Source organism: Salvelinus sp. IW2-2015, linkage group LG4q.1:29, assembly GCF_002910315.2.
Source record: "Salvelinus sp. IW2-2015 linkage group LG4q.1:29, ASM291031v2, whole genome shotgun sequence".
NCBI classification, from domain to species: Eukaryota; Metazoa; Chordata; class Actinopteri; order Salmoniformes; family Salmonidae; genus Salvelinus; species Salvelinus sp. IW2-2015.
The window spans coordinates 90,229,622-90,253,175 of NC_036842.1; the positions used below are offsets into that span (position 1 = coordinate 90,229,622).

Genomic DNA, 23,554 nt, shown 5'->3' on the forward strand with positions numbered 1-23,554 from the left:
TGAAAAATCTGAATTAAAAATATATTTATTTTAAAAAATGGAGGAGAAAAAAAATGAAAATAAGAATTTCTCACAAAAGTGGTGCACAGAGCCTTTAATAGCTCTGTATTAGTGGATGATATAGCAGGCTGCAGCACCAGCATGGGAAAAAAGGATTTGTACATTGTGACATGTGCCCTGCGTACCTTCAAAAATGATTCTGCAATCATCATTCATTCAACAAAAACAAAAAAACATTTACCACATAATTTGTCGCATTAAATAAAGTCCAACAAAATAAAAATTCACTCTTATCGAACCGATTAAAAAWTGTTTTGTCGATCTTTAGAAAGTTTCTCCTATAGCTGCTGTTTCCATTACACATGTCGCAAGGATTTTTGTTGTTGTTGTTGCAACATTGCTTTTGTCTATTTAACCTTGTTCAATGGAAATCTAGTGAAATGCTTATGGGCCCTTCCAACAATACAGACAGGAAGAAAGAGAAATAATAGAAAAATAATAACACYAGGAATAAARAAGGAACACAAGGAGTAACGATAACTTGGCTATATGGCTATATCAGTACCAAGACGATGTGCAGGGGTAAGAGGTGATTGTACATATAGGTAGGGATAGAGTGACTAGGCAACAGGATAGATAAACAGTCGCTGCAGRGTGTGTGACGAGTTAGTGCAAAAAGGGTCAATGCAGATAGTCCGGGTGAGCTTAACTATTTAACTAACTATTTCGCAATCTTATGGCTTTGGGGGCAAAAGCTGTTCAGGGTCCTGGTGGGTCCAGATTTGGTGCATCTGTACCGCTTGCCAAGTCAATGACTTGGGTGACTGGAGTGTTTTTAGYGCCTTCCTCTGACACCGCCTGGTATAGAGGTCCTTGATGGCAGGGAGCTCGGCCTCAGTGATGTACTGGGCCGTATGCACTACCCTCTGTAGCCGTACATAGTCATAGAACATAGAACATACAGTATAGAACCTAGAACATACAGTATAGAACATACAGTATAGAACATACAGTATAGAACATAGAACATACAGTATAGAACACAGAACATACAGTATAGAGCATAGTCAAAGTCATGGCTTATTCTAAAGTACTGCTAAATGGTACGTTTTATAGGTCTGTACTCTTGTTGCGCACCAAAGGCACAGGGTGTGGGGGGGAGGGAGGGAGCGAGAGAGAGTTATTTAGCCAAAATAGGATAGTATCTAGTGAATAGATATTCTAGGTAACTCTTTACATAGTCTAGTTTAATTACATTTACATTGATATCAAAGGGGACACTAAAAGACATTGACCACTGCTCAAGGTTGTGTGTGTTATGGTGTGTCATTGTCGGGGCCAGGTGCCTTGATTTTGGAACTAGCCTAAACCAGAGTGGGTACATGAGGGCAAAAGTAAATTTGACCTCTGTGCCAAACATCAATTTGAATACGGTGAAAGCAAACCTATTGAACACGATAGCCCACTTTTGACAAGGTATTTATTTAGAAATCAAACAAATCAAATGTTATTGGTCACATACACGTGTTTAGCACATGTTATTGCTTGTGTAGCCACAAAGTTGGAAGCACAGAGTCGTTTACTGGTAAAATGAGGTTTGGAGTCAAAGACATAACAAATTGCCTGCAGGCTACTTTTCACAAACAGGACCTGTGTGTAAATAACTGGAATAGGAATGAGATAACCCTCATCCAGCCAGGATATGTTAATTTAAATCTAGCAAGGATATATTAATTAAAGAACATGATTTCAAAATCAATCGGTGTCATTTAGACACAAAAAGAGTGCCTACAATTTCAACTGGCCTGTTGATAAAATGCCCATGGTGGTTTTGTTATAACACAAAGCCTTTAGTATTGACAGCACCATCCCACTGGGCACACACTGATTGAATCAATGTTGTTTATGAAGTTGAACCAACGTGGAATAGACGATGAAATGACGTCGGTGCCCAGTGAGGTACACTGCGTGACCAAAAGTATGTGGACACCTGCTCGTCGCACATCTCATTCCAAAATCATGGGCATTAATATGTAGTTGGTTTGCTGCTCTAACAGCCTCCACTCTTCTGGGAAGGCTTTCCACTAGATGTTGGAACATTGCTGCAGGGACTTGCTTCCATTCAGCCACAAGAGCATTAGTGAGGTCGGGCACTGATGTTGGGAGATTAGGCCTGGCTCGAAGTCGGCGTTCCAATTTATTCCAAAGGTGTTCGATGGGGTTGAGATCAGGGCTCTGTGCAGGCCAGTCAAGTTCTTCAATACCGATCTCGACAAACCATTTCTGTATGGACCTTGCTTTGTGCACGGGGGCATTGTCATGCTGAAACAGGAAAGGGCCTTCCCTAAACTGTTGCCACAAGTTGGAAGCACAGAATCATCTAGAATGTCATTGTATGCTGTCGTGTTAATATTTCCCTTCACTGGAACTAAGGGGCCTGAACCATGAAAAACAGCTCCAGTCCATTATCCCTCATCCACCAAACTGTACAGTCGGCACTATGCATTCGTACAGGTAGAGTTCTCCTGGCACCCYCCAAACACAGATTTGTCTGTCAGACTGCCAGATGGTGAAGCATGATTCATCGCTCCAGAGAACGGATTTCCACTGCTCCAGAGTCCAATGTCGGCGATCTTTACACCACTCCAGCCGACGCTTGTCATTGCGCATGGTGATCTTAGGCTTGTCTGGTGCTGCTCGGCCATGGAAACCCATTTCAGGAAGCTCCCGACGAACAGTTATTGTGCTGACTTTGCTTCCAGAGGAAGTTTGGAACTCGGTAGTGAGTGTTGCAACTGAGGACAGACGGTTTTCCCGCACTTCAGCACTCGGAGGTCCCGTTCTGTGAGCTTGTGTGGCCTACCACTTTGCGGCTGAGCCGTTGTTGCTCCTAGACATTTCCACTTCACAATAACAGCACTTACAGTTGACCCGGGCAGCTCTAGCAGGGCAGAAATTTGACAAACTGAAATTTGACAAACTGACAAAGGTGGCATCCTATGACTGTGCCATGTTGAAAGTCACTGAGCTCTTCAGTAAGGCCATTCTACTGCCAATGTTTGTACATGGAGATTGCATGGCTGTGTGCTTGATTTTATACACCTGTCAGCAACGGGTGTGGCTGAAATAGCCAAATCCATTCATTTTAAGGGTTGTCCACATACTTTTGTATATGGACTGTAGGACCTACACGCACCAAGGTTTTCCATGAATCCAGTAAATTCCACTGCACCTTGGAACAAGCTAAACAATGAGGCGTGGTTCCCGTGCGCACCCCTGATTGGCTGTTGCCTGTTTGGCCCCTGAACCTGGTACCTTGGATAGCGAAAGACGCCCYAGAGTCATTTTAGTACACTACACTAACCTAATCCTAACTGACGCGCCATGCCTCGCTATACAGTTCACATTCGGGATGAGTGGCTGGCTGTTCCCTGCCGCGACCCGACCTACACCATCCAGTGGCTGGGCTACGAGGCGCTCAAACGCTACACCAAGAACAAGCCCGACAACGGAGGCATCAACGCGGTGAAAGACATTCGGTTTGTCGCGAGGAGGTGCCAGGGACAGGGGCTGTTGGACGGCGATGACACCATAGAGGATGTCCTCGAGGACAATGATTTCGTCGAAATTGGTAATTAGTCTACATTCAATTTATTTTAATTTGGTACCACTTAGAAGGTAGACAGAATAACTTATTTTCTCCCTTGGAAAACTTCAGGAAACATGGAATTGTCTACAATAGAATAGGATTTGAGTGCGCAATACAATAGAAAGTCTATGTGTTTTTTTGGTAGAATGTCTATTAATATATTGATTTATATAATCGATTTGTAGCCATCGAAGGGGATACCATGTCTCCAGACTTCATTCCATACCAGCCTGGAGTTTCACACCTGTATCCTTCTTGTGTCACATTGAACTGCTCATGTCAATGTTGGAATGGAATGTATTAACCAGATACGCATTTGGATTATGAGTTTAATTTGACTGCAAATGTGTGTCATACATTTTTTATAATTCTCATATTAGCTAGTCATAAATGGAAGATAGGTAGTCATTATACCCATGTCAGAATATGTCCTAGTAGCCTGCTTATGCCAGGTGAGTACTTAAGTTATTGATTGAGACATTATGCTGTAGTCATTTGAGGGTTAATATAGCGTAATTTCTGGTCCATATCCCTAACCATTATCAAACAGGACAGCTGCATACAGAGAATCCGACGATGTGAGTATTACTGGCGTAAAACACTGCCTCACATGCTATTTTATTCATATCTAATCAGTTCATAAGCAACACGTGCTTTCTTGTCTTCAGTACCTTTTCCTAGATGGCAACAGCCTGACTTCGACAGACCTGGTGAATTTAGGACGGGGTCTGTACAAGATTACGGTAATTATTTTTCCCTGGTTATATATATATACTATATATACTATTCATATATATATATATATATTCATTTTGAGGCATTTCTTGGAAAATGTAAGTTGTCTGTATTTGCCCTTTTTGTAACTGTTTCAACAACAAAAAAAACGTATAAACAGTTGATCACCAAAACCAGATTTAAGGTAATGATCAACAAGCTTGTAGTCTAGTTGTGCTACCATGTCCATGATGTGCTGATCCTATCATTACCCAATCTTTCTCTTCCTGTCCTCTCCTTTCCTCCTGTACCTAACCTTTCAGCTGACCTCAGAGGCAGAGAACGGAGTTGTGAAATCCAGAGAGCTTCTGGACACCATCGTCAAGGAAAACAAAGGTGAGAGACGTTAGAATCCTTAGAATCCAAGTTAGAATCCTTAGAATCCGAGTTAGAATCCAAGTTAGAATCCTTAGAATCCTAGTTAGAATCCAATTTAGAATCCTTAGAATCCAAGTTAGAATCCTGTCATGATGATTATGGAACTATTCATGTACCCATAACAGAAGAAGGTCAATCGAAAAAGAAACATATAACACTGAATAACAGTATAACACACATATGTCAAATTGGTTATAGAATAGCATATACTATCTGGAAACCATACTGTTGACAATCCACCCCTATATAATGACATTTGCACTAATTTTAACATAATATGCAATAGACTGTGATGGTAAACACCTGATTAAAGTTATCCTGGGTGCGAGAGTGCAACAAATTGTTCACTGTCATCAGAGAATTGACCTACATGCAACCGTCTTTCGTCTCTCTAGTTGTCTATGGAATCACTACAGGGTTTGGTAAATTTGCCCGGACTGTCATTCCTGTCCACAAGCTCAAGTACAGTACTTTCTCTTTTTTCTCTGAATATTGTCTGATAAGATTGATGCATTGTTTGCTTACAATGTGTCCATGTGTTGTATTCCCTTAGGGAGCTACAGGAAAATCTGGTGCGATCACACTCTGCAGGTTAGTGACCTAATGTACAGTATAACCTTGCTACAGGTACTAATATCTAACTGGCCCATGTGTTCCACTACCTAAAGCATATACCTAAAAAAACAGGTTTTAATTCATGCAAGTCTGTCTTTTTGTCATACTTGTATATTCACTATGAATATATCCATTATTTTAAATTCACTGGTCTTGTTTTGGGGCTCATATTATACCATAGATAGGACCGCYTTCATTTGAAACTTTCCCATTCCACTCTGGTGTTTAGGTGTGGGCAACCCACTGAGCCCAGAAAGGACCAGGATGTTGTTGGCTCTGAGGATCAATGTCCTGGCTAAAGGATACAGTGGAATCTCCCTGGAAACCCTGCACAGAATGATCCAGGCCTTCAACGGTAAACTCTTTAACCCTGACTTTCACCTCAGCTTCACCTCAGGGATAGCCTACATTCCATTGATTCCATTGGTGCTATTGGTTCTGTTGGTTCCATTAGTTATTTTGGTTCCATTGGTACAGCTGGTTCCATTAGTTATTTTGGTTCCAATTGGTAATCCGTTTGATTTCCATAGTTATTTTGGTTCCATTGTACAGCTGGTTCATTTAGTTATTTTGGTTCCTTTGTTCCTTGATTTCATTTTAGTTATTTGGTTCCGTTGATTCCCATTAGTTAGTTTTTTGGTTCCATTGGTAATTAGCTGGTTTCCATTAGTTATTTTGGTTCCATTGGTTCCGTTGATTCCATTAGTTATTTTGGTTCCGTTTAGTTTATTAGGATCCCCATTAGCTACTACACATGCAGCAGCTACGCTTCCTGGGGTCCACTTAAAACGTGTAAATACATAAAGTACAGAACAGTAATAGACAAGAACAACATAAGATAACATTACATTTAAAATAAAATGTTAAACTGTATATAGGAAAGAAACCAAGAAACAACAAAAATACTATTTACACATGATTCATATTCTTATGTACATTACAGTTAAATTAGATCTTTAGAAAAAGGAGAGACGCTGTGATACAATTCGTTTTTTAAAATTTATCTGTTTTTAAAGCTAAGCTTGCTTTTTGCCTTTGTAACCTCTAGTGGCAGAGCATTCCACGATGCGTTCCATTCTCTATAGATGTGACGGGTGCACTGAGAGCTGAGAGCAAGTCCCGGGAGTGAGTGTTTTAATAAAAAAACGAAACACAAACAACGCATCGACATGAAAACAGAGTCAATAACACCTAAGGAAAGAACCAAGGGGGGGGACAGATATAGGGAAGATAATCAAGGAGGTGATGGAGTCCAGGTGAGTGTCACGATGGTGACAGGTGTGCGAGACGATGGTGACAGGTGTGCGGGATAATCAGCAGCCTGATGACCTAGAGGCCGGAGAGGGAGTATACGTGAGACTAGATAGCGAAGCATTAAATCTGTTTTTGGATTGGGTACCGTGAAGAAATCCATAGTGGCGTGTCTGGTACACAGGAGGTTGGTGGCTCCTTCATTTGTGAAGACGGGCTCATGGTAATACCTGGAGCGGAATTAGTGGAATGGTATGAAATACATCAAACACATGGTTTCTAGGTATTTGATGCCATTCCATTCGTCCCGTTCCATCCATTATTATGAGCCYTCCTCTCCCCTCAGCAGCCTCCACTGGTCTGATGGGGTATGTATGTTTGTCGTAAGTTAATGCAAATAGATTATACAAGTGGTTCGGGCATTTTCAGCACAAGAGAAGTAGTCAATTTCTCGTCATCCCTCAACCATGGAAGACTATCATGCATATTGTTGATGTTAGTTGTGTGTGTGCAGTTCAGGGCCAGGTGTGCTGCTTTGTTTGGAACCAGCTGCAGCTTTGCTAGGTCTTTGTGGGSTGCAACTGACCATGTTACCGGACAGTAATCAAGATGGGACAAGATCAAAGCCTGAACAAGTAGTACCAGAAGATATTTGTGTCAAAAATGGCTGAACATATTTTTGTAACAGACATACAGTGCATTCGGGAAAGTATTCAGACCCCTGGACTTTTTCCACATTTTGTTACATTACAGTCTTATTCTAAAATGGATGAAATATTTTTTTTCTTCTCATCAATCTTCAAACAATACCCCATAATGACTTCACAATACCCCATAATGACTTCACAATACCACATAATGACATCACAATACCCCATAATGACAAAGCTCAAACAGGTTTTTAGAAATGTTTACAAATATATTTTAAAAAACAACAACAGAAATATCACATTTACATAAGTATTCAGATCTTTTCCTATGAGACTCGAAATTGAGCTCAGGTGCATCATGTTTCCATTGATCATCCTTGATATGTTTCTATAACTTGATTGGAGTCCAACTGTAGTAATTTCAATTGATTGGACATGATTTGGAAAGGCACACACATGTCTATATAAGGTCCCACAGTTGACAGTGCATGTCAGAGCAAAAACCAAGCCATGAGGTCGAAGGAATTGTRCGTAGAGCTCCAAGACAGGATTGTGTCGAGGTACCAAAGAATTTCTGCAACATTGAAGTTCCTCAAGAACACAGTGGCCTCCGTCATTCTTAAATGGAAGAAGTTTGGAACCACCAAGACTCTTCCTAGWGCTGGRCGCCCGGCCAAACTGAGCAATCGGGGGAGAAGGGCCRTGGTCAGGGAGGTGACCAAGAACCCGATGGTCACTGACAGAGCTCCAGAGTTCCTTTGTGGAGATGGGAGATCCTTTCAGAAGGACAACCATCTCTGTAGCACTCCACCAATCAGGCCTTTTATGGTAGTGGCCAGACAGAAGCCATTCCTCAGTAAAAGGCACATGACAGCCCGCTTGGAGTTTGCCAAAACGCACCTAAAGGACTCTCAGACAATGAGAAACAAGATTCTCTGGTCTGATGAAACCAAGATTGTACTTGAATGCCAAGCGTCACGTCTGGAGGAAATCTGGCACCATCCCTAAGGTGAAGCATGGTGGTGGCAGCATCATGCTGTGGGGATGTTTTTCAGTGGCAAGGACTGGGAGATTAGTCAGGATCGAGGGAAAGATGAACGGCGCAAAGTACAGAGAGATCCTTGATGAAAATCTGCTCCAGAGCGCTCATGACCTCAGGCTGGGGTGAAGGTTCACCTTCCAACAGGACAACGACCCGAAGCACACAGCCAAGACAACGCAGGAATGGCTTTGGGCCTGATCACCAACAATGACAAGACAACCTATAGGGAGGAAGTCAGAGACCTGGCCGGGTGGTGCCAGAATAACAACCTATCCATCAACGTAACCAAGACTAAGGAGATTATTGTGGACTCCAGGAAAAGGAGGACCGAGCACGTCCCCATTCTCATCGACGGGGCTGTAGTGGAGCAGGTTGAGAGCTTCAAGTTCCTTGGTGTCCACATCAACAACAAACTAGAATGGTCCAAACACATCAAGACAGTCGTGAAGAGGGCACGACAAAGCCTATTCCCCCTCAGGAAACTAAAAAGATTTGGCATGGGTCCTGAGATCCTCAAAAGGTTCTACAGCTGCAACATCGAGAGCATCCTGACTGATTGCATCACTGGCTGGTACGGTGTCAGAGGAAGGCCCTAAAAATTGTCAAAGACCCCAGCCACCCCAGTCATAGACTGTTCTCTCTACTACCGCATGGCAAGAGGTACCGGAGTGCCAAGTCTACGACAAAAAGGTTTCTCAACAGTTTTACCCCCAAGCCATAAGACTCCTGAACAGGTAATCAAATGGCTACCAGGACTATTTGCATTGTGTGCCCCCCCCCAACCCTTCTTTTTACGCTGCTGCTATTCTCTGTTTATCATATATACATTCATATACTACCTCAATTGGGCCGACCAACCAGTGCTCCCGCACATTGGTTAACCGGGCTATCTGCATTGTGTCCCACCCAGCACCTCTTCCTTTTTACGCTACTGCTACTCTCTGTTCATCATATATGCATAGTCACTTTAACCATATCTACATGCTAATACTACCTCGATCAGCCCGACTAACCGGTGGCTGTATATAGCCTCGCTACTGTATATAGCCTCGCTACTGTATATACCCTCGCTACTGTTATTTTTCACTGTCTTTTTACTGTTGTTTTATTTCTTTACCTACCTATTGGTCACCTAATACCTTTTTTGCACTATTGGTTAGAGCCTGTAAGTAAGCATTTCACTGTAAGGTCTACACCTGTTCTATTCAGCGCACGTGACAAATAAACTTTGATTTGATTTGACAAGTCTCTGAATGTCCTTGAGTGGTCCGGGCTCAGAGCCCGGACTTGAACCCGATCAAGCATCTCTGGAGAGACCTGAAAATAGCTGTGCAGTGACGCTCTCCATCCAGCCTGACAGAGCTTGAGATCTTGAGATCTGCAGAGAAGAATGGGAGAAACTCCCCAAATACTGGAGTGCCAAGCTTGTAGCGCCGTACCCAAGAAGAATCAAGGCTGTAATCACTGCCAAAACCTGTTTTTGCTTTGTCATTATGGGGGTATTGTGTGTAGATTGATGAGGATTTTTTTATTGAATCCATTTTAGAATAAGGCTGTAACGTAACAAAATGTGGAAAAAGTCAAGGTATGTGGACACCTGCTTGTTGAACATCTAATTCCAAAATCATGGGCATTAATATGGAGTTMGTCCCCACTTTGCTGCTACAACAGCCTCCACTGTTCTGGGAAGGCTTTCCACTAGATGTTGGAACATTGTTGCAGAGACTTGGTTCCATTCAGCTACAAGAGCATTAATGAGGTCGGGCACTGATGTTCGGTGATTAGGCCTGGCTCTCAGTCGCCGTTCCAATTTATCCCAAAGGTGTTCCATGGGGTTGTGGTCAGGGAGGAATCTGTGCAGACCAGTCAAGTTCTTCCATACCGATCTCAAACATCTATTTCTATATTAACCTCACTTTGTGCACAGGGGCATTGTCATGCTGAAACAGGAAAGGGCCTTCCCCAAAGAGTTGCCACAAAGTTGGAAGCACAGAATCATCTAGAATGTCATTGTATGCTGTAGCGTTAATATTTCCCTTCACTAGAACTAAAGAACCTAGCCCGTACCATGAAAACAGCTCTAGACCATTATTCCTCCTCCACCAAACTTTACAGTTGGCACTATGCATTTTATTTATTTATTTTATTTTTCATTTAACCTTTATTTAACTAGGCAAGTCATTTAAGATCCCGAGTGGGGTAGYTCGTGCAAAAGGTGTCATTTGTTAAAATCCAGGCTGAATCACATCTGGCCGTGATTGGGAGTCCCATAGGGCGGTGCACAATTGTCCCAGCATCGTCCGGGTTTGGCCGGGGTAGGTCGTCATTCTAAATAAGAATTTGTTCTTAACTGACTTGCCTAGTTAAATACAGGTAATTAAAAAAAAWWAWWWWAAAAATATGATGGCCTACCGAAAGGCAAAAGGCCTCCTGCTGGGACGGGGAATTAAAAATATAAAAATATAGGACAAAACATACATCAAGGACAAGAGAGACACCACAACACTGCATAAAGAGAGACCTAAGACAACAACACAGCAAGGCAGCAACACATGACAACACAACATGGTAGTAACACAACATGACAACAACATGGCAGCAGCACAACAGGGTAGCAGCACAACATGGTCCAAATATTGTTGGGCACAGACAACAGCACAAAGGGCAAGAAGGTAGAGACAACAATACATCACGCGAAGCAGCCACAACTGTCAGTAAGAGTGTCCATGATTGAGTCTTTGAATGAAGAGAAGGAGATTGGGGCAGGTAGCGTTCTCCTGGCATCCGCCAAACCCAGATTCGTCCGTTCGGACTGCCAGATGGTGAAGCGTGAATTCATCACTCCAGAGAACGCGTTTCCACTCCTCCAGAGTCCAATGGTGACGAGCTTTACACCACTCCAACCGATGCTTGGCATTGCGCATGGTGATCTTAGGCTTGTGTGCGGCTGCTCGGCCATGGAAACCCATTTCATGAAGCTCCCGACGAACAGTTGTGCTGACTTTGCTTCCAGAGGCAGTTTGGAACTCGGTAGTGATTGTTGCAACCYAGGACAGGCGATTTTAACGCACTACAACACTTGGCGGTCTCGTTCTGTGAGCTTGTGTGGCCTACCACTTCGTGGCTGAGCTGTTGTTGCTCCTAGACGTTTCCACGTCACAATAACAGCACTTAAAGTTGACCGGGGCAGTTCTAGCAGGGCAGAAATTTGACGAACTGACTTCAGTGCCACGTTGAAATTAACTGAGCTCTTCAGTAAGGCCAATCTACTGCCAATGTTTGTCTATGGAGATTGCATGGCTATGTGCTCGATTTTATATACCTGTCAGCAACAAGTGTGGCTGAAATAGCCGAATCCACTCATTTGAAGGGTTGTCCACATACTTTTGTATATATAGTGTACTTCTCCCCATCTTCACAGCAACTTTGTCAATATGACTTGACCATGATAACTGACCATCCACTGTTACTCCTAGGAGTAACCATTGGTTCCATATGTTCTTTTGGTTCTGTTGGTTCCGTAAGTTATTTTCTTCCATTGCTTCCATTGGTTCTTTTGGTTCCATTACTTATTTTGCTTCCATTACTTCCATTGAAGGGGCCACTTCAGAGAGTCTTTCATTGAAGGGGCCACTTCAGAGAGTCTTTCATTGAAGGGGCCACTTCAGAGAGTCTTCCATTGAAGGGGCCACTTCAGAGAGTCTTTCATTGAAGGGGCCACTTCAGAGAGTCTTTCATTGAAGGGGCCACTTCAGAGAGTCTTTCATTGAAGGGGCCACTTCAGAGAGTCTTTCATTGAAGAAACAACAACAACGTTAAACAAACAGAAACAGGGAAACGTTGACTGGGGTCTATCTCTCACATCTCTGATTGTCTTCTCCTCATAGCGTCCTGCCTGTCCTTCGTCCCTGAGAAGGGGACAGTAGGTGCCAGCGGAGACCTGGCCCCTCTCTCCCACCTGGCTCTGGGGCTGATGGGAGAAGGCAAGATGTGGTCGCCCAAGAGTGGATGGGCCGACGCCAAATACGTAAGCCATGTCACTGCATTTATTTAATGTTCTATTTTACCAGGACAAATTCTTATAACGACAGCATGTAACTGTAAAACTAACAAACCGATGTCACTGGAACTTCTCAATGAGCCTGGATGATTGGGACATTGGACAATATCGCCAGTGAAAATGTTGACATTGGGATCAACACAGTGGTAGACTGACTACTGAGAGGTCAGATGAGAAAACATGTTTGTTTTTCTACAACCCTTTTACATTTGCTTTCCACCTCTTTTCCCCTTTCATCCCACTGCCCAGGTACTAGAGGCTCATGGACTGAAGCCAATATCACTGAAGCCCAAGGAGGTAAAGCGAACACACTCATCTATTCTTTTGTTGTTCTTTGTTACTCTATGGAGCGGTTGATTTGAGTTCACACTGTGTATTTGTGTACCATTTACAACAAACCAACTTCAATCAGTTTGCAAATGGCTGCTGATAAAARAGAATGTTCTCTGATTTTCCACAACAAAGGTGTTTAACTCCAGTCCTTGAGATAGGTGTTTTGATGAGATGAGACTCCTATATTTGGCATGTCACTGGGCTCGTGTTGGATCAACTCTTCTTCAGTTCAGCTCTCTGGACCACAGTTGTTCGGGTTAACCCTGGTTTCCAAGGGGATGTCTGTGTGGGGATTGGGTTAAAAGCCATCTCTCTCCCCTGCCCATAGGGCCTGGCGTTAATTAATGGTACCCAGATGATCACGTCTCTGGGGGCAGAGGCGGTGGAGAGAGCCCAGGCCATCGCCAGGCAGGCGGACATCATCGCTGCTATCACCCTGGAGGTGCTTAAGGGGACCTCCAAGGCCTTCGACAGTGGTGAGACGAGACGGAGGGAAGCGTGTGTATGTGTGTGCTTTCACCCTGGAGGTTTTCAAGGGGACTTTCCAAGCCTTTGAGCATGGAAGGGTTAGTGTTCACTCTAAAGTTAGCGTTAGTTAACCCTGCTGAGGCGCTCAAGGGYATCAGTAAGTGCATATAAGGACTCCCGAGTGGCGCAGTGGTCTAAGGCACTGCATCTCAGTGCTTGAGGAGTCACTACAGACACCCTGGTTCGAATCCAGGCTGTATCGCAACCGGCCGTGATTGGGAGTCCTATAGGGCAGCGCACAATTGGCCCAGCGTCATCCGGGCTTGGCTGGCGTAGGCCGTCATTGTAATTAAGAATTTGTTCTTAACTGACTTGCCTAGTTAAATAAAGGTTAAATAAAAAAGTTATATACTTTTAGTGTGTGTAGGTGATCACTGAGGGACATACAACCACACCTTTGGCATTTTCTAGCACTTTTGCCAACTGCCGACAACAACGACCGATCTAAAACATCYTGATTGAGACTGATTTAGCTACGCTATGCTAACTCAGTCCTCCATCATTCTAGATATCCACGCTCTGCGGCCCCATCCAGGACAGATAGAAGTGGCCATGAGGTTCCGCGCCTTACTGGACTCAGACCACCACCCCTCAGAGATCGCAGGTGAGTGAATGGATCAGGGTGCTGTACTATGGCTGACCCTCTGCTCCAACCTGTGTGTGTGTGTGTGTGTGCGCGTGTGCACGTGCGTGTGCCTGTCTTTTGGAGGAGTTGGGATAAAGTATAAATTGGACAATAAAAGTCATGTTCTTGTTCCTCTACAGAGAGCCATCGGTTCTGTGACAGAGTCCAGGATGCCTACACCATGCGTTGCTGTCCRCAGGTGACTTAACACAGGGGAACAGAGGTCACAGAGTTTCATATTTAGTTCACAGAGTTTCCCCTCCAGGTCAGGACTCAACTCAGCCTGGTCTTTTCATTTCATCCACAGGTCCACGGTATTGTGAACGACACAATAGATTTTACCCAGAAAATCATCAACACCGAGATCAACAGCGCCACRGACAACCCTGTATCTTTCACTGTGTGTGGTGTGTGTGACCAAACTATTCACCAACTATACCCCCTGACCAAATTTGACCATTTCTACCTCCTGTGCCAGTTTTATCCTTAAATGTCTGAAACAGATGGTGTTTGCAGAGAGAGGAGAGACCATCTCAGGAGGAAACTTCCATGGAGAATACCCAGCAAAGGTATCAAAAGCTTCTGGTGAACTGAGTATTCCTGAGTTTTAGAACTATGTGAGACGATAAAATACATAGTATAACTAGATTCAGCCGAGGGATGATTGTTTTCTGGAGCAGATGTTTGGGGGGCCGSAACATAATTACAAATCYTTTATAGACTGCATATTGATATAATGTTTATAGACTGCAAATMTATATAATGTTTGACTAAAACATAATCATTTCAAACCTTGCTTACATTTTGTATACGATCACGTATCTCTCTATTATGGGTGGGAATACTTGGGAAAGTTTGTGGTCATACGCACYTCCTTAAAAACATACAGTAGATGCTGGGCTAATAAAGAATATTAATAAAGAACAAGAAGACACTGTTAAAGCTCCCAATTCACCGATTTATTGACAACGTTTCCATCCGAAACGGATCTTCGTCAGGTCAAACAAACAAACTGAGTGCTCACATCTCAAAACGTACACATTTCACCTCACATGACCGTTACGCACGTGACGCACGGTGGGTGTGGAAACAATTCACTTTTATGCACAATCAATCAGAATTAATCACAGAGGTACATATGGTTTTTAAGAATTATATGCATACAAATYGGGCCAAGTTAAAACCTAGGCAACAGTAAAAAAGATTATGTTGGAAACTGTTGGAATACCCGGCCATATGACCATTACGCCCAGGTGAACGTAAACATAATTCCAGTCACCCCAAAAACAATTTGTGTATCTCTATCAATGACATGGGCACATGTAGTAGTTACAGAATCTAATATACATGTACAAAATGACCAAGTTGAGACCTGGATGGCAGGACAAGTCAGCGTGACATATTAATATTAGAAATGGCATCAAACTCTTGGTTCAGAACTTTATGAGACGTGGGGCACAAACGGTGAATCCAATACAATTCTCTTCTCAATAATAGATGGTCAGTATCTCCTCACTCCTAGGAGTCTTAACATGCTCAATACCAATGTATTTCAGAGAGCTGATGTTGTGACGAGCCTCCACTTGGGAAGAGATTTCTAAAGTTAAGCTGAACACAAATATAAATGCAATATGCAATTWTTWTTTTTTTTTACTGAGTTACAGTTCACATATGGAAATTAGTCAATTGAAATAAATTAGACCCTAATCTATYGATTTCACATGACTGGGCAGGGGTGCCTGGTAGAGCATAGGCCCACCCACAGGAGTCAGGCCCAGTCAATCAGAATTTGTTTTTCCCTACAAAAGGGCTTTATTAGAGACACAAATACTCCTCAGCTTCATCAGCTGTCCGGGTGGCTGGTCTCAGACGATCCTGCAGGTGAAGAAGCTGAATGTGGAGGTCCTGGGCTGGCGTAGTCTGTAGTCTGCTGGTTGGATGTACTGTCAAATTTTCAAAAATGACATTTGAGGTGGCTTATGGTAGAGAAATGAACATTCAATGCTCTGGAAACCGCTCTGATGGACATTCCTGCAGTCAGCATGCCAATTGCACGCTCCCTCAAAATTTGACAAATCTGTMGCATTGTGTTGTGTGAAAAAACTGRACATTTTACAGTGGCCTTTTATAGTCCCCAGCACAAGGTGCATCTCTGTAATGATCATGCTGTTTAATCAGCTTCTTGATATGCCATCAAAGAGGAATGCTCAATTACATGGATGTAAACAAATTTGTGCACAAAATTGGAGAGAAATAATATTTTTGTGAAAATGTGTTACGATCCCACAAACTCAGGGGAAAACAGGCTGCCTAAATATGATCCCCAATCAGGGCCAACGATAGACACCCGGCCAACAAAGAATTAGAACACATAGATTGCCCATCCTAGTCACACCCTGACCTAACCAAAATAGAGAATAAAAAGATCTCTAAGGTCAGGGCGTGACAGTACCCCTCCCCAAAGTGCGGACTCCGGCCGCAAAACCTGACTCCTATAGGGGAGGGTCCGGGTGGGCATCTAGCCTCGGTGGCGGCTTCGGTGCTGGACGTAGACCCCGTTCCGCTCGCGGATCCGCCATCTTCAGTGGCGACTCTGGTGCGGGGATCGTCGCCGGAGGCTCCGGACCGTGGATTTGTCGCCGGAAGAACCGGACCGTGGATCGTCGCCGGAGGAATCGGACGGGGATCGTCGCGGACTCCGGGACCGTAGATCGTCGTCGCGGACTCCGGACCGGGAACCGTCTCTAGAAGCTCTGGACCGGACCCGTCGCTGGGGGTTCCCGGACCGCGGACCGTCGCTGGAGGCTCAGGACCGCAGACCATCGCTGGAGAATCGGACCTTGGATAGTCGCTGGAGACTTCGGGCCATGAATCCTCGCTGGAGACTTCGAACCATGGATCATCACTGGAGGCTTCGGGCCATGGATCATCACTGGAGGCTTCGGACCCTGGATCATCACTGGAGGCTTCGGGCCATGGATCATCACTGGAGGCTTCGTGCCATGGATCATCTGGAGGCCTTCGGGCCATGGATCATCACTGGAGGAATTGGGCCATGGATCACCACTGGAGGCTTCGGGGCCATGGATCATCATTGGAGGTTTCATGCCATGGATCATCACTGGAGGCTTCGGGCCATGGATCATCACTGGAGGCCGGGTGCGTGGAGCTGGCACAGGATATACTGGGCTGTGGAGGCGCACTGGAGGTCTGAAGCATAGAGCTGGCACAACCCGTCCTGGCTGGATGCTCACTATAGCCTGGCAAGTGCGGGGCGCTGGCACAGGACGCACTGGGCTGTGAAGGCGCACTGAGGCATAGTGCGTAGAGCCGACGCAGGATATACTGGGCCGTGGAGGTGCACTGTAGGTCTGGAGCGTAGAGCTGGCACAACGCGTCCTGGCTGAATACCCCCTGTAGCACGGCAAGTGCGGGGAGCTGGCACAGGCCGCACTGGGTTGTGCTGGCGAACTGGGGATACCGTGCGTAGAGGCTGGCGCAGGATATCCTGGGCCGAGGAGACGCACTGGAGACCAGGACCGCTGAGCCGGCACAATCCGTCCTGGACAGATGCTCACCTTAGCACGGCAAGTACAGAAAGCAGGCACAGAACGCACCGGGCTAAGGGTGCGCACTGGAGGCATGGTGCGCAGAGCCGGAAAACATGGTAACTGAACCGTGACCTCATCGTAATTACAGGGAGTTGGTTCTTGTTCCCACCTTTGCTCCGCTCGCCACCCTGTGTGCCCGTCCCAATTTCTTTTTGAGGCTGCCTCTCGGGCTTCCACCCCAAAGGTGGCCGCAAAACCGGCCGCAAAACCTGACTCTATAGGGGAGGTCCGGTGTGGCATCTAGCCTCGGTGGGCGGCTTCGGGTGTGGACGTAGACCCCGCTCCGCTCGCGATGCCGCCATCTTCAGTGGCGACTCTGGTTGCGGATCGTCGCCGGAGGCTCCGGACCGGGATCGTCGAGGGAACCGGACTGTGGATTGTCGCCAGAGGAACCAGACCGTGGATCGTTGCGGACTCCGGACCGTAGATCGTCGTAGATCGTCGAGGCTGCCTCTCAGGCTTCCATCGTTTCCTTGATTCCTGGTTTCGTCGCCGTTCCTCTCTCGCTGCCTCCGCCTGCTTCCATGGCAGGGTCTTGTCCCTGCCATAACCTCCTCCCATGTCCATGATGTCCTCCACTCACTTTTCTCCCGGGCCCAGGATCCCTGCTCCTCCTGGCCACGCTGCTTGGTCCTTTGGTGGTGGGACTTCTGTTACGTCCGTCGTTAGATGAATGAGACCAAAGCGCAGCGTGGAAAGTGTTCATGATTTTTAATACTGAACTCCGACAAAACAACAAAGTACAAAACCGAACATAACGTTCTGCAGGGCTAGACAGCAACTATGCAAAAACAAGATCCCACAAACTCAGGTGGAAACAGGCTGCCTAAGTATGATCCCCAATCAGAGACAACGATAGACAGCTGCCTCTGATTGGGAACATAACCCGTCCCAAAAGAAATAGAACACATAGATTGCCCACCCTAGTCACACCCTGACTAACCAAAATAGAGAATAAAAAAGATCTCTAAGGTCAGGGCGTGACAATATGGAACGTATTTGGATCTTTATTTCAGCTCATGAAACAAACACTTACTGGTTGCGTTTATATTTTTGCATAAAATCACTTGGAGTTGATTTCCTGTTATTTTACAGTCTTTTATGTCCAACAATGAAATTCCACCCAAAAAAAGTGTTGGGGGGGGGCAAATAAAACCACCCGCGGGCCAAATTCAAAGTGACGTATTCATGTAAGAAATGGTCTGATATCAAACTCTTGGTTTCAGGCCTTTAGGAGACATGGTGCACAAATTCGCAGCCAGTTGGGTAACCCTGGTATAAGCCTTTCTTTTTAACCACACAGCTGTCAAAGTTAAAGATGCAATATGTAACTTTTTGGTGACTTGACCAAATTCACAGAGAAATGTATAGACATTTAATTATAATTGAAAGCAAGTCTAAGAAGAGGTAGATCTGTTCTATGTGGCACTATTTCTATGCTTCCTGTTCTTAAGTTTCGTTTTTTGCATATTTTTGGGGGGGTTTTGTACACCAGCTTCAAACAGATGAAAATACAATATTTGGGGTTATGGAAAATATTTCCAAATATATACCAAATGCTAATTGAGTGTATGTTAAACTTCTGACCCACTGGGAATGTGATGAAAGAGTAAAAGCTGGAATAAATTATTCTCTCTACTATTATTCTGACATTCACATTCTTAAAAGAAACTGGTGTCAGGTTTTGGCCGGGACTGTTTGGTTTTGTTCACTAGATGTCCCCTTGCACCTTTTTTGTACCTTTTGTTTTTCTTGCCCTAATTATTGTTTGCACCTGTAAGTCATTCCCTGTTAGTATTTAAACCCTGTGTGTTCCTTAGTTCCTTGCTCAGTGTTTGTTGTTAGCACCAGCCCCAGCCTTTGTGAACATTTTTCTCTGTTGGATTTCCAGAGGTTCTCTGGTTTTGTTCTCGTGTATTTTTGGATTGGTCTTTTGAGGTGTGTTTTTTCCCTTGCTGTTTTACCACTTTGTGGATTTTCTTTTGTTATTTGGAAGATATCTATTTTTTTATTAAACCACCATCTCTAGCTCTAGACTGCTGTGTCTGCCTCATCTTCTGGGTTCTGCCAATTATTATGACTGTTTCTCGCACCGGGTCCTGACAACTGGTGATACTAACTGACCTAAGACAGGGAATTTTTACTAGGATTAAATGTCAGGAATTGTGAAAAACTGAGTTTAATGTATTTGGCTAAGTGTATGTAAACTTTTGACTTCAACTGTGTATAATATATTATAATCTGGGTACGCGTATATATATATATAAATCTGTGTACGCGACCAATAAACTTTGATTTGATATGAGTCCTATACCTCTATTGTTCTCTCTCTCTTTCTGTCTCTAGGCCCTGGACTTCTTGGCTATAGGTGTCCATGAGCTGGCAGCCATCAGTGAGAGGAGGATTGAGCGTCTGTGTAACCCGTCTCTCAGTGAGCTGCCAGCCTTCCTAGTCAACGAGGGAGGGCTCAACTCTGGATTCATGATCGCACACTGTACAGCTGCCTCCCTGGGTTAGTAAAGGATCAGCTCTTACTAACGTATGTAATTATATCTTTGGGTGCCCAGTAGTAAACCCCATTGTGTGATAAAGAAGGCTATCACTGAGAAATAAAGTATTACTTAGATGTAAACACACCCATCAACATGTATTGATCACATKTTTACTAATGCTGCAGAAGTTAGCTTGAAAGCAGTATCCAGATCCATCAGATGTAGTGATCACAGTAGCCATATCTAAGCCAAAATTCKAAAGGCTGGGTCTAATATAMTGTATAAGAGGTCATACAATAGGTTTTGTATGGGGATGAGGTAGTTGGATAGGCTAATTACAGATGGGCTATGTACAGGTACAGTGATCTATGAGCTGCTCTGACTGGTGCTTAAAGCTAGTGAGGGAGATATGAGTCTCCAGCTTCAGTGATTTTTGCAGTTCGTTCCAGTCATTGGCAGTAGAGAACTGGAAGGAGAGGCGGCCGAAGGAGGAATTGGCTTTGGTTGGTGACCAGTGAAATATACCTGCTGGAGCGCGTGCTACGGGTGGGTGCTGCTATGGTGACCATAGCAACGACTTATAGATGACCTGGAGCCAGTGGGTTTGGCGACGAATATGAAGCGAGGGCCGGATGGCACTGTGATAGACTGCATCAATTTGCTGAGTAGAGTGTTGGAGGCTATTTTGTYAAMGACATRGCCGAAGTCAAGGATCGGTAGGATAGTCAGTTTTACGAGGGTATGTTTGGCAGCATGAGTGAAGGATGCTTTGTTGCGAAATAGGAAGCTGATTCTAGATTTAATTTTGGATTGGAGATGCTTAATGTAAGTCTGGAAGGAGAGTTTACAGTCTAACCAGACACCTAGGTATTTGTAGTTGTCCACATATTCTAAGTTAGAACCGTCCAGAGTAGTGATGAATGAATAAGAATATGTACATATAAATATATGGATGAGTGATGGCCGTAGGCGAGATGCAGTAGATGGTATAGAGTACAGTATATACATATGAGATGAGTAATGTAGGGTATATAAACATTACATAAAGTGGCATTGTTTAAAGTGACTAGTGATACATTTATTACATCAAATTTTTTATTATTAAAGTGACTAGAGATTGAATCAGTATGTTGGCAGCAGCCACTCAATGTTTGTGATGGCTGTTTAACAGTCTGATGGCCTTGAGATAGAAGCTGTTTTTCAGTCTCTTGGTCCCAGCTTTGATGCACCTGTACTGACCTCGCCTTCTGGATGGTAACGGGGTGAACAGGCCGTGGCTCAGGTGGTTGTTGTCCTTGATTATCTATTTGGCCTTCCTGTGACTTCGGGTGCTGTAGGTGTCCTGGAGGGCAGGTAGTTTGACCCAGTGATGCGTTGTGCTGACCTCACTACCCTCTGGAGACAGGATGCTCTCGATTGTGCATCTGTAAAAGTTTGTGAGTGTTTAGGTGACAAGCCAATTTCTTCAGCCTCCTGAGTTTGAAGTTGCGCTTCTTCACACACTGTCTGCGTGGGTGGGACCATTTCAGCTTGTCCGTGATGGGTACACGAGGAACTTAAAACTTTCCATCTTCTCCGCTACTGTCTGTCGATGTGGATAGGGGGGTGCTCCCTCTGCTGTTTCCTGAAGTCCACAATCATCTCCTTTGTTTTGTTGACATTGATGTGGAGGTTATTTTCCTGACACACACCTCCGAGGGCCATCACCTCCTCCTGTAGGCCGTCTCGTCGTTGTTGGTAATCAAGCCTACCACTGTAGTGTCGTCTGCAAACTTGATGATTGAGTTGGAGGCGTGCATGGCCACGCAGTCATGGTTGAACAGGGAGGACAGAAGAGGGCTGAGAACCACTTGTGGGTCCCCAGTGTTGAGGATCAGCAGGGTGGAGATGTTTCCTACCCTCACCACCTGGGAACAGCCAGTCAGAAAGTCCAGGACCCAGTTGCACAGGGCGTGGTCGAGACCCAGGGTGTCGAGCTTAATGACGAGTTTTGAGGGGTACTATGGTGTTAAGCATGCACCATTAAGAAAAGGACTGTAAAAACTGTTAAATCCACGTGAATTGATGGGAATTGAAAAATGGTATGGTTGAGCGGGATGAGGCAAAAGGAATGGTAAATAAGTGTCCGACTTCGCGAAGTTGGTCCTCTCCTTGTTCGTTCGGCGTCGACGTCACGGTTTTCTAGTAGCCCCGATCCACGTTTCATTTTCCATTTGTTTTGTCTTCATTGTACACACCTGGTTTCCATTCCATAATTATTGTTCCCTATTTAACCTCTGGTTTCCCCCTTGGTTTTGTGCGTGTTTGTTCATGTCAAGTTGTCTCGTTTATGTGAACTGGATTATTTGTCTCCTTAGTGGAATATTGTTTTTGAGTAAAGTTACGGTTATTACTCATCTCTGTGTCCTGACTCCGCTTACCTGCATCACCTAGACATTTGACAATAAGTCTGGCTGCACAACCGGATTGGCAAACGTATTGCAAATTGAGAAATCATGTGACTAAACTACCTAAAAAGAGAGCTAATATTAATAATATTATGTCAATCTCTCTGGCTCAAAGTGAGAGAGATTGACTTCATCACTACTATTTATGAGAGGTATTGACATGTTGAATGCACCGCGCTGTCTGTCTGAATTACTGGCACACAGCTCGGACACCTATGCATACCTACAAGACATGCCACAAGAGGTCTCTTCACAGTCCCCAAGTCCAGAACAGACATTGGGAGGCGAACAGTACTACATAGAGCCATGACTAATGGAACTCTATTCCACATCAAAGTAACTGGCGCAAGCAGTAAAATTAGATTAAAAAAAACAGATACAAAATACACCTTAACAACTTCTTGTCAGTAGGGGGCGCCATTTCGATTTGTAAAAATTCGTTCCCAAATTAAACTGCCTCGTACTCAATTCTGCTCGTACAATATGCATAATTATTATTACTATTGGATAGAAAACACTCTCTAGTTTCTAAAACCGTTTGAATTATATCTGTGAGTAAAACAGAACTCAAGTTGCAGCTAACTTCCTGTCAGGAAGTGAGAAATCTGAAATCGATGCTCTGTTCCAGGTCAGTTTATTAAATTGCATGTGATCTATGACGATCATGCACTGCATACGATTTCCCCTAGATGTCAGTAAGCAGTGAGAATTGGAATTGTGTTGCTAGGCAGATCTGAGGCCATATAAAGGCTCATGGAACCGGGGGTCGCTCTTTCAACGTTCGTCATGGCGCAAGAGGAGGACCTCAGGATGGCATTCTGAAAGCTCTCGTTATAGGCCTTAGATATATCCGGCTCTGATTTTATTCGAATAGGTGTTAAAGACATCATAATGTAGTTATTTTAAACCGAGTTATATCAGTTTATATCAGTATATTGCGATTTTCGGATATTTCTTTGTCCTGCGTTATGGTGAGTTGGACACGTCTTCGCCACATGGCTAATGTTGCTGTAATTCCTAAGTTGAAGACGGCAATCTACAACCGAGCAACGATGATTCTGGACAAAGGACCACTGCACAAGATTTCTGATGAAGCTCA

General features: G+C 44.4%; 1 protein-coding gene across 2 annotated transcripts in view; it reads left to right on the plus strand.

Annotated features, from left to right (window-relative positions):
* The first annotated feature begins 3,326 nt into the window (after positions 1–3,326).
* Positions 3,327–23,554, plus strand: part of hal (histidine ammonia-lyase) — a 34,261-nt gene continuing 14,033 nt past the window's right edge. The window contains exons 1-16 of one of the 2 annotated variants that reach the window (XM_070443245.1): positions 3,327–3,631; positions 3,835–3,895; positions 4,200–4,227; positions 4,318–4,392; positions 4,687–4,759; positions 5,197–5,263; positions 5,355–5,392; positions 5,646–5,771; positions 12,247–12,386; positions 12,669–12,716; positions 13,081–13,228; positions 13,789–13,884; positions 14,046–14,104; positions 14,213–14,293; positions 14,409–14,474; positions 19,863–20,028. In XM_070443245.1, the coding sequence (XP_070299346.1) occupies positions 3,385–3,631; positions 3,835–3,895; positions 4,200–4,227; positions 4,318–4,392; positions 4,687–4,759; positions 5,197–5,263; positions 5,355–5,392; positions 5,646–5,771; positions 12,247–12,386; positions 12,669–12,716; positions 13,081–13,228; positions 13,789–13,884; positions 14,046–14,104; positions 14,213–14,293; positions 14,409–14,474; positions 19,863–20,028 (1,519 nt within the window). In that variant the 5' untranslated portion in view covers positions 3,327–3,384. The remainder of the gene's footprint in view (positions 3,632–3,834; positions 3,896–4,199; positions 4,228–4,317; positions 4,393–4,686; positions 4,760–5,196; positions 5,264–5,354; positions 5,393–5,645; positions 5,772–12,246; positions 12,387–12,668; positions 12,717–13,080; positions 13,229–13,788; positions 13,885–14,045; positions 14,105–14,212; positions 14,294–14,408; positions 14,475–19,862; positions 20,029–23,554) is intronic. The other variant, XM_023986120.2, reaches the window with a different exon arrangement.